The sequence below is a fragment of the Podarcis raffonei genome, chromosome 16 (assembly GCF_027172205.1).
Source record: "Podarcis raffonei isolate rPodRaf1 chromosome 16, rPodRaf1.pri, whole genome shotgun sequence".
NCBI lineage: Eukaryota > Metazoa > Chordata > Lepidosauria > Squamata > Lacertidae > Podarcis > Podarcis raffonei.
The window spans coordinates 37,788,647-37,800,738 of NC_070617.1; the positions used below are offsets into that span (position 1 = coordinate 37,788,647).

The 12,092-nt window shown below is 43.6% G+C and overlaps 1 protein-coding gene across 2 annotated transcripts in view; it reads right to left on the reverse strand.

Moving 5' to 3' along the window:
- MLXIP (MLX interacting protein) overlaps positions 1 to 7,003 on the reverse strand; it is a 54,660-nt gene extending 47,657 nt beyond the window's left edge. Inside the window, exon 1 of one of the 2 annotated variants that reach the window (XM_053369866.1) lies at positions 6,472 to 7,003. In XM_053369866.1, the coding sequence (XP_053225841.1) occupies positions 6,472 to 6,956 (485 nt within the window). In that variant the 5' untranslated portion in view covers positions 6,957 to 7,003. The remainder of the gene's footprint in view (positions 1 to 6,471) is intronic. The other variant, XM_053369867.1, reaches the window with a different exon arrangement.
- Positions 7,004 to 12,092: the final 5,089 nt, after the last annotated feature.

Here is a 12,092-nt window from a genome sequence, read left to right on the forward strand (position 1 = left end):
CACAATTTCTGTTTAATAGAAAACAATCTTTCTGAAGCATGCAATCATTTTCTTGTTCACTGTTGCCCCTTCTTGGACCCTAAACCACAGAAACGCAGGTCTTTTCATTTCACATGCACTATAAACAAGTCCATAGTTCCAGCTCTGTAGGAACAGAGATACAAGCCTGACCCACAGCTGGATGAGACAACTAAAGAATCCCAATATAATGCTCTAAGCTCTTTGGTGAGAGATTGGTAGGTACAAATGTACCCAAAGTAAATAAATGCAACAATAAGCCTAATGCTTGCTTGGAACAGACTCCAGCCACTGCAAGGTAGAATGATAAATTTATCATACCCGAAAAATGTAATATGAACAGTGCAGTCAACTTTCTTTCCTTTTAGTCAGATCTGCTGCTTTCTATTATCTTTTTAAAAATATTTACTACAAATAAAATGCTCTGCTAGTCTTTTAGGCTGCTTCCCAAACTACTTCCTGTGAAAAACTGCTCACTTCAGGGGTTAATGCTTTGTCTGTTAATGACAGATTAATCTCCCAGAGGTAAGCTGGCTAATCAGGCAGGAAAAGTGTCAGTCAATTTTTCCAGCATTACCTTCACCTTCACCAGAAGGAGATAACAAACCACATGATGCAATGGTTGGTTTCGCAGAGACCATTGTCTTGCTTTTCTACTGCTGAATCCCCCTTCTGTACATTTTACAGGGCTAAGGTTAGTAAGCTGCTCATTTTACAGGGTAAAAGATGCAGCATACCAAAGCCAGCCTTGTTCCTAAACTGCACACAGGGAAAGGAACAAGAAGAGACTCTTCTTTTAGATCTTACCTACTAGCCTCAAGCTGTAGCAGCTTTACAAATAAGTTCACAAAAATCACCACACACAAAAAAGTCACTAGTTCCATTATTCCACATAGTTCTAAATGCTAGTTATTTATTAACTAGAAGGAAAGGGAAAAGAGACACAATCAGCCTTTGTGATACTTCCCTACCAAACCACTTGAAAGCAATTCTTCTTTGCTCCAAGTGGCCAGCTGCATGCAAGCAAAACTATCCTACACAGCTTTCATACTGAAAACCTCCATAAAGTTGAAGACTTCAGACCAGGACTTCTAAGGCCTGGAAGACCAGATATGTTTGTACCTGATGGGGGGGTAAATGTGTTATTTTCATTCTGTTTATATATTTTATTTAAGTACAGGATTCAGCTTTGAAATCTACTTCCTTGGAAATTATGTAAAAATAAATTTTAAAAGCATAAGCATAACCTTGACACTTCTGTGGGCAGCAACAATTTGGCATGACAAGTTATCAACATTAGTTTCGGAGTCATCGGCCTTTTAGCTCTGAAGCATTTGTTTCCAAATAAAAATGCAAAGGTAGCGGGGGGAGGAGTAAGAGTAAAGTAAATGTGCCTTTTTCTGCACATGTTCAACAAATAAAAAACTGACATGGTAATATTATATTACAACAATGTCAATGGTTAGTATGCAAACCTGTGAAGAGTCTACATATCCTTACCCAGTGAATGTTGATCTAATTAAAGTATTTTACCCATTTTCCAATTCCCTGGAATACGACGATAAAGCTGCAACAGCAAAGGGTCTGTACTAAGAAACTATTGTGGCATATGCTTCCGTGGACAACAGGCCACTTCCATAAGTTGCATGAAGTGTTATCCTGAGTGATGTGATATATATATCTATATATAGATATATAGATATATAGATATAGATAGATATATAGATATAGATAGATATATGTATATATATACACACACACACATATATGCACACAGAGAGAGAGAGAGAGAGAGAGAGAGAGAGAGAGAGAGATGGGGGACAGGGAGGAACTGTAAACAGTATGGTTTGAATTTCATTTTCCTATGACCATGGCTATAAGCAATTAGTCTTTAAGGTGCCTGAATGTTTGTTCCCTCCCTGTCATCCCCCCCCCCAATATTGAGAATTTTCTGGGAAGTTATGCATTTCATTTTTTTACCCACCCTCACAGCACTGAAATCAACAACAATAATCATAAATAATAATGTCACACATCATTTTAACCCAAAATTTATAGGAGCTAGGTTTTGTTGATATCCTGGTCTGGGCAACCTCAACAAACAAGATTCAGAGGGCTTACACTGATTAATCCCAGTGTTAACATCATTCCTAAAATATAACCATCAGCCACACATCTATCTTAAGCAAAGTCTCCTTAACAGATAAGATCGCCTCCAAAGCACGCAAATAGATCAACAAAGTAATTTCTGCTCGCTATATGAACCTGGTACATTACTCTACCTCAGTATAGGCTTCTGTTTGCTGCATATTCTAAAAAGAGCTTACACAAATCACAAGCAATATTTACACACCTGTGCTAGGAACAAGAAGGGAAAACATTCTAACAATATTTTGTGTCACTTGAACATTACTTTGCCTCTAGCACTCTCTTTCCATAACAGGAGGAAAAGAAGTAGTAACACAATTTCTATGCATGCATACTTTGGGTAAAACTGAAGTTAACAGAATCCTTCACAAAATATCTTGCAAGTTTTCATTAACTGAGGGAGAATCACTGTTGCAAAGCATTGTGAGACAGTGCCCGCCTACAGACACCTATCTAATCCGGATCAGTCACAATCCTTGATCCTGTTGTGATACTTTGATCTTTAGGCAGTGAAGGCAAGGAGAACAAAATGTTCCTGCAATACTTTGTGGAGGTAGATAAAATACTTTCTAGGTCTCATTACTGTAGCAGATTGAATTTAGCACACAATGAACAATTTGTGTACTACAGTACTAGCTTAGAACAATGAAACATGTCCCTCCATAACAACAGGACGGTTTCTCTTCTGAAATACTAGCCCACTTAGAAACAAAATTCAGCTGTAGCCCTAATAGTCCACCTGACACACTGTGTTTTGGTATTCTTGAAAGCAAGTTTGCTTTGTAACTCACTGCCTGGAAAGCAGCCCCACAAACTGGTCTTGAACATCAGAGCAGCACTGCTGGATCAGGCCAAAGGTCTACCTAGTCCAGCATCCCTCTCCCCATAGTGGTCAGTAAGATGGCAATGGGAAGCCCCCAAACAAACCATGTGTGCAACAGCACTCTCTTGCTCATGGTCCTCAGCAACTGGTATTCAGAGGCACGCTGCCTCTAATGCAATTATGACTAGTAGCCATTGTAGCCTTATCCTTCCTGAATTTGTCTCGTCTCTTTTTAAAACCATCTCCATATCTTGTGGTTGCAATGTGTGAAGTATTGTTTCTTGTCTGCTCCGAATCTCTTGCAGGAAAAGCAACTTTTATCCACTTCCTTCACACCATGCATACAGACCTTTATAGTGGCTGCACACATTCCTTAGTTCTCTTTCTCCAGAGCCCCAAACATAAACTTTCCTTGCAAGGAAGTTCACCAGTCCCTTCGTAGCCCTTTTCCACACCCTGTTTTGCTAGCTAGATTACTGGTTTATGCGCCCGCTCCAACTTCTGAAACAGACAGTCTAATGGCAGACTTTTAAAAAAGCAAGCAGACACTGTGTTGTAAAGTTATAAAAAGTTTGCTCATAGTAGTATGACAACAGATCTTCTGTGCAGGGAACAGAATGCTGAACAAGACAGGCCTTGGTCTACTCCAACAGGGCAGCTCTAGCATTTGTTACCACATCCAATTAGCTTAGCACAAATTTACATTGCACTGTTGAGCAAATCATGTTCCTGAGGCAAGACGAGGAGAATTACCCAAGAAAAAACAGACTGTAATATAAATTCCCAAAAGTTGTTTCCATTCTCTCATGGAATTCTAGACCTCTATCAACGTAGCTTTTGACACTACAATCTCTCAATTAAAAGAATTAATGCATACAAAGGAAAAAGCATGGCAAAGAGAAAGCACACTCTTTTCTTGCAATGGGCAAAAGAGGAGTGGAAACCAAAACAACATGCTGACTTGGAGGAGCTTGAGATTTTCCACCATAAACTTACTTTTATAGCTCTTTCTGCAAAGAAGATTTGCCGTTAACTACTTTGGCTAATTTGGGGTCACACCCAAGACAATTGTTGATATGTACTTGAAAACTGCTACCATGCAAAAGAAGACAGAATTTCACATTCTTTGCAGCACAAATTCAGTACATTTTTTAAACATCTCCTCCTACACTAAATCAGCCCCCACTTGCCCCTCTCACAAGCCTCCAGAGCAGGCTTCCTCAAACTCGGCCCTCCAGATGTTTCTGGCCTACAACTCCCATGATTCCTAGCTAGCAGGACCAGTGGTCAGGGATGATGGGAATTGTAGCCTCAAAACATCTGGAGGGCCGAGTTTGAGGAAGCCTGCTCCAGAGAAAACAGGCTTCCTCTCCAGTGCAACACATCTTCCCCTCACAGTTCCTGGGTAGTTAGAGCAGGCACAGGTGAACTCAGCCCTCCAGATGTTTTGGGACTACAACTCCCATCATCCCTAGCTAACAGGACCAGCGGTCAGGGATGATGGGAGTTGTAGTCCCAAAACATCTGGAGGGCCGAGTTTGCCTATGCCTGAGTTAGAGCCTTAGACTTGAATCTGAATGTCCCTACTCAAGCACAATTTGAATATGATGTTAGGACAGGCACCATCTCTATAGGTCTCCATCCCTTACTTTTTATGACATGCATTGTTTTTACGTGTCTATATAGGGAGGATTGTTCAGCTAATAAGGGTGAGGGGATTATGGAGCTGGGGACCATGGATTTTTGGAAAGGCCCCCCATTGCCTTCTCCGCTGCTCATCAACAGCCACTGCTAACCTACCTCACAGGGTTGCTATGAGGATAATCCTACCTCATAAGGGCTGAGTATGGGGCAACCATGCTCCAAGTCTTTACAGGAAGGGTGGGATTTAATTTTTAAGTATTTGTATTAACAGTATTAATCAATGGTGCAGAAGAATGGAAGCACAGCTCCATGACTTTTTTCAGAACACGGCAAATAATATCATGTGACAGAGGGCAAGGGCAATTGGCAGGCAAGGGAATGAGGTGATGATGAGGCTTCCAAGTTTTACTACTTTTTGTAACACATTAGCACAGAGGAAGTGAGAGCATGAGAAAAATAATCAAGCAGAGACTGGACTCCAATTCCCATCAGCCCTAGCTAGCAAGAGCAACAGCTGAGGATGGTGGGCGTTGCAGTCCCGGGAGTTCTTTGTGCAGCCAATCACAATGAGCTCCGAAAAAATGCTGAAAATTTACCACTGCATGGCAACTGGTACCCATTTATAACCAATGTTTTGATACATAAGCTCTCTATGAAATAGTGACCACCCTATTAATACAAAAAAGCACACTCAATCATTCAGAACAAAAAAACCCAGTAAAATCGCTTCCCAAGATTAGGACACCCCTGGCCAGTGACATGGTTAACTCTTCTCCACAGGAGTTGCATGCAGGGCGGCAGCACTCTGGACTCTGTGCTGAAGGGGTGGCACCAACCCTACCTGCCTCTTGCACCTTCTGCACACACATCCACTCACAAGCAAGCCCCATTATCTCCAACTTTGGTGGGCCAGTAACCGTTTCTCAGCCTAGCCTACCGCACAGCTGCTCATTCGACCACTTCAACTGGCGGAACTGGCACTACTGTAGGTGCCACTTAATGCTTGTTTAAGGCAGCAGCACCTAAACTTTGGAACTCCCTGCCTAGTGAGATCAAGCAGGCGCTTTGATCTCTGACTGCGCTCTTTGTGGTGTCTGATAAAAACATGGCTACTTAGACAAGCCTATCTGGATGCTTAAAAAGTTGAGGCGACTTTAATCTGTTTTAGGATTTTAATGTTTTCACAGTAGCGTGGTGAGTTTCGCCTCGATTTTACCGTTTTACCTTTCGTAAACCGCTTTGCGAAAGAAAGAAATTTAACCGTGGAGCTGTGCTTAAATCTTAAGAGATAAATAAATAAATAATCACCACCAGGTTGTTGTGAGGATCAAATTGGGGAGGGCAAAGAAGCATGTTGCGCCTTGATAAAAGGTGGCTGGAAACTAGACAACAAACAAACCAAGGCTTGCTCCAACTAGCCAAAATAAGATCAGTAGCAGTAGTTAAATAACAGACGCTCCGAGTGTCCCTATTTTCCCAGATTTACAGAAGGCATCCTGATTTCTGATTTGATCCCGCAATGACCCTCTTTTCCTCAGGACATCCCTATTTTCATAGGGAAAACGTTGGAGGGTCTGGAGTTATGGGACCCCCTGAGCCAAGGCCATAAGTAACTATGCACCCTTCAGAAGTCAGCTTTCTTTCGTTTAATGATTTATTAACATTTTTATACGTGTTGGAAGCTGCCCAGAGTGGCTGGGGCAAACCAGTCGGGTGGGCGGGGCATTTATTATTTATATTTATATTTATATTGTTGCTGCTGTTGTTATTATTATCACCCCTCTTTCCACCCGAGGGTCTGCAATGCGGGCGGCCTTCCCCGGGCGCCCCCTCCTCACCTGTAGGCGAGGCTCATGCACTCGAAGAGCTTGGTGAGCGAGGCGTCGATGCTGAGGCGGCCTCCCCCGCCGCCCTCGCCCGCCGCGCCGCCTCCCCCGCCGGCCCCCGCGGCCGCGCCGAAGCGGTACGTCTGGCAGGTCTGCTCGTTGACGGTGTCGAAGTCGTAGCCCTTCTTGGGCGGGTGCTCGCTGTGCGGAGACGACACCATGAAGTGGCCCGAGTGGATGATCTGCGCCGCGACGCCCGACCGCTTGCCCGGAGCCCGCCGCCGGCCGCCCCCGGGGGGGCCCGCCACTCCGCAGCGCCCGCGAGGGGCCGACACAGCGCCGCCGCCGCCGCCGCCACCCTCGTCCTCGCTGTCCTCCGACGAGGAGAGCCCGGCCGCCTCCGCCCGCCGCGACAGGGGCGCCGCGGCCCCCGCGGAGGGAGAGGCCGCCTCCAGCCCCGGGAAGCGGCCCGCCCGGAGGAACACGCCGGCCGCCATCGCAGAGCAGCTGAAAGAGGGCCGCCGCCGCCGCTGGCTCTGTCTGCCCCGTCAGGCCCGGCGCGGCCGAGTGGAGCTCCTCGGCCGGCCCGCCCCGCCTGGCCCCGCCTGCCTCTCGGCGGCCGCCTCCGCCGCCACCTCGGCCGGGCTGGGAAGGGGCGGAGCGGGGCGCCGGGGAGCCTCGTCGGCTGTGCGCGCCCTGCTGCTTGGCCTCGTTCCTGCCAGGCGGCGAGTCCTCGCCTCACGCAGCAAGGCGGCCGATAGGGCTTTCTTTTCTTTATTCGACTTGTGTATGCCGCCCTTGCTCCGCGGATCTCGGGGCGGCTCACAGCACACAAACACAAGAGGGAAACACCAAATGCGTAGGGACAGGAACAAAGCGGACCCCTCACCTCCCCAAAGCCAGCCAGAAGCACATTTGCAACTCCCCGCAACCAGAAAAGCGACTGTAGATGGAAAGAGGCGGCTGGAAGCCACATTTGCCAGCTGGGGGGGGCAGCTTGAATAAATTATGCTTTTTTGGGGGGTAAACTCCGCCCACATAATCGAGCATATGAAATGGTGCGCACACCCCATTTGAACGGCAATGTCCATCAACTGGGGGGGGGAGAGGCGGCCCCCTCAAATATTATATTGGAATTGGCTCCTATGATTGCCAGCAACCCCACTGAAATAGGAGGACACGCAGCATTACATTTAAAGCATATTCGAAGCAGTGTCTTTACCGCAGAGAATCCTGGGCACTGTAGTTTACCCCTCGTGGGGTCGCAGCTCCCAGCAAGCCTTAAGCAAACTACCATGCCCAGAGCTCTTTGAGGCAGGGAGGGGAGAAGGTGCATGCGGTCTTGCATGCAGAATGTGCTAATTTAGCGCCGTCCATTTTAATGGGTCTGCTCAAAGTATGACTTTGGCCGCATCCGCATCATACATTTGAAGCTCTGTGATTCCACAGTTACAGTTCTCTTTCCCCCACCTGGCCCCCCTTTCCAGGAAACTGGGAATTTTAGCTCTGGGAGGGAGCTAGGGGTGTCCTAATCACTCGCACTTCACTACAGCTCCCAGAATTCTCTGAGGACACTCTACTGTTTAACGTGGAATCATAGCACCTTTAAGGCATGGTGTGAATGTTGCTTTAGTAAGACGCAACTCAGCCAGATTAAAAAAGACCCCAGCTAAATTATAACACAGGAAGGTTGTTGGCCTAGGGCAAAAGATCCTATGGGTGGGGGATAAGCTATCTTGCCTGGCCAAAGAATTCCATCTATTTTATTTCTGCTGTGTGAATAGGTCCTGTTGCCATTATGAATGTGGAAAGTGCTTTTATTTGTAGTATTTAAATTATCGTTATTTTATTGTATTTTTTATTGTGAATCACCCTGAAGCATGCTTTTGTGAAGGGTGGCACATATAAAACTTAAATAAAATATTTAAGTGTCTCACTAGGAGGAGTGGTGTTGGCAAAGCAACCTCTTCCAGTTGTCAAGAAGTTTGTGCCACAACTCATGGGACAGTGTTCCACAGAAGCGGCCTTGTTAAGTCTATTTGCAGCAAAAAGGAAAGGGAAATAGTGGCTTAGAGCACCTCAAAGGGGAATTTATTAAAGCACCAGTTTTAGTCCCCCAAAGCTTTCAACACAAAAGACTTGTCAGCCTGCCAAGGTGCCACAAAACTTTGAGTGATCTGTACCACCAACCTACAGATAGCCTTATAGGCCTGGTCAACACTGAGATCTTAGGTATGTTTACTCAGAAATCCAATTGGGATAAATGCCTTACTATCAAGTGCTTAGACTGCAGGAAACTGCCTTAATGTAGCTAGACCACAGGCCCATCTAGCTCAGTTAACCATCCACAGAATGGCACCAGCTTTTCAGACCAGGTTCCTTCCCAGCCCAACATGCCAAAGACTGAATCTAGGACATTCTGGATGCAAATAACGTTGCTGTATGTTGCTTACTACAGTCCTTTCCTAAGGCACATGAAAGCTATCACACTCAAACTGTTGAATCAACTAATTTCTTATTCAAAAGATTGTTCACACAGCATTTTGTGTTGTGACTTTAAAGTTTATTTTTTTAATGAAACCATTGTACATTGTACAAACCATAGCTACTGATGGAATAAATAAGTGAAAAATGATACTGCTGTACAACACACAAAATCATTAAGATGGAAAAACAATTAGGTAATGAAATAAACCCACAAAATTCTTTACACCTTCTAGCAGGGCTTTAGATATAAAGAACATTCTAAAACATGACAATGTTTCTGTATGAAGCAAGCTACCACAAAAGCCAGTAATTTTTATGCTGCCTCACTGATTGGTTGTTGTTGTTGTTGTTGTTAAGTGCCAGCACTTTTTGGAATGTTAACAACTATTCCCCCACCCATAAGAACTCCAAAATGAACAGTTCTGCTATAAAATGTTTTGACTGTGTAAATTGCCCAGCTAGAAGGCCTCCCTCACCCCATAACCCACAAAGATTAGTCACCTTGCTAGCTTATGTATACAGATGTAGTTTGAGAGTAACTGAGTGTCCAAATGCCCAGTGTGTCGATAAGGAAGCACTTCTTGATATTCACGCTATTTCTATAAAAAATGTCAGATTCAACCCACCAGCCACTGATGCTGCATGACCTCCACTGAAATGAGCACAGATTGCACAGCTGTGTGTGTGTGGTGGACACCATCTATTGCCTGCCTGAGAATTTCCAGTCACTGAGATGGAAGATGTGTTGACTCGCTCTCTCTCCTCACCTCTTCCCCACTGCTATCAATACAGGCTTTTCCATGCAAGCCCATAAAACAAAATCCCTAAAGATGGCAGCAAACGAAGAAGCTGGACCCAGTACCAAATCTCAAAGGTTACAAGATCCCTTCCTTGCTGGTTGAATTTAAACTATAACTTTCAAGCATTAAAAATGTGTTTTAACTGCACATCCAAATGGCCTATCAAAAGGCAGAGTAGTTACAGTGTGCAGGTTTTTAAATTTCTGCATACCAAACAGCATCAAGATCCTCCTCCATCCTGATAAATGGGTGCAGACTGACACTAATGGGTGCAAGGAGTCCAATTCCATTTGCTTTTTCCAACCCCTATTTGTTGGCAGAGGATTCAAATATCTAACGTTGCAAATCAAAGCAGAGCCACTAACCACTGTGGTTATGCTGGTTTTCTTTTTCTTGAGTCATGGAATAGCAAAATGATTGCACGCTTCATCAAAGGCTACTGCCACCCATCTTTCATTTGCAGGTCTCAATTCACAAGTCAAGCACAAGCAAGCCCAACCGAAAGACACTGGGAACTGTGTGGCGGCAGCAGGCCTTAGTGAATGGCTGACACATAACTGAAGAAAGAAAGTACAGTAGGAATTAAGAAGCCAGTTTCATCACAAAGCTTATCAGTGTCAGTAATGCCAATAAACATTTCTACCTAATGAAAAAAATTGAGGTATTTTAGTGCTATTTATATTTTATTAAGTACAGGATTCAGCTCTGAAATTTAAAAAGCCTATCTACTTCCTTGGAAACTGTGTAAAACAAATCAAAAACACACAACCACAAAATTGAAGCTTCTACAGACAGCAACTACTGGGCATGACAACATATCAACAGTGGTTTCCAACCCACTGACATTTTAGCACTGATCAATTAAAAGCTACATAATTACAATTTTTTAAAGTTCAAAAATATATTTGTCTATGTCATAGATCAGCCAATATGTTTTCAAAAAACGAACCCTGGTTAAATATGGTTTTAATGTCCATACCGATTGCCATTTAACCAGTCATAACCCACATTTCTGAAGCAGATACACAATTCAAGGGGTGGGGAAATCAGTTTACCATTTATGTATACTGTGCAAATATAACACCTCTTTCTGATATTAAATGAATTTTGTGATCGAAGCACAAAGAGACTTTGGAGGGAGCACACTGCTTTCATGAACAATTTGCAACCAATTTTAATTTTGATGAGATGTAAAATGTTTATTTCAACATAAAAAAATATATCAGCCTTGAGTGTATAGCCAGTTTCTTTGCAGCTTAACAAATGTTGTGATGGAAGGTCAGAATTGGCACCTCCACCTCTTCTAACTTTTCTCGGAATTCATTGCAAATGCAATACAGTAGTTAAAGCTCAAGCCATTTTCACCGCTGGAGAGATCAGAAATAAAGCTTAGTCAGTGACTTTTATGCAGTGTTTTGATTGGAGGCAGGTTTTTTTTCCTTTAAAAAAAAGGTCACCCAGTACTTCCATTATAAATTAAATGCAACCACATTTACAGCTGCAGGTTGCAGTTTCGTAGTTATCAAGACTCATTGCTTCCTTATGCCACCTCTGTTTTCCATTCACACACATATTTTCCCCAGCCATCAAATGGAGGTTTAAGGGCTCAACACCTCATTAGATGTGCAAAACATAACAAGACGAACCCATCAAGTTCTAGTCACCATTAAGCCCCATTGGGAATGTCTAAAATGTTACAACTAAAGTGGCACTGATTTCAAAAGGAACTAGTCACGACTGTGTGGTTCTACTGGCGATTACAAGTAGCATCGAAGCATCTGATATGGATAGATGGTTCAGCATATTCAATGGCCATGTAGCATGGATAAGATTGACACAGTGCCTCCTGCCAAGTCAAACATGCAAGAAATAAAACTGAACTTTTCAAAAACTGAGAGATATCTGAAGAAGAGATTATGGAAGTAACAAGACTGTATTTATAAGCTACTCTTGAATCAAAAGTAAGCCCCTCAAGTACAGTATTGCCTGGAGTATCAGTAAACTAATTGTAAAAGAACAGTACAATGAAATTCATTTCAATCAGAACTACATCTGTCATAAAACATATGCCTATTTGTACCTGTATTTATAGTTGACCCACTTTTTAAAAAAGACTCTGATAAAGTTATCTAGAGCTAGTACTTAAAATGCATAATTGGCTTCAATACTTTTCCAAACCAGCACCAATTTAAGTAAACAGCAGAGCATGTTCACTTTAGGTATATCTGTTTTAAAAGACTACATTATTCAGCCAAGGGGAAGCATGCCATCAGGAAATTATTCAAAGCTATGTTACTGTGTAACTTGCATGCATTTCTGTGGAGGTTGCCAGAAGAGGGTCTTGGT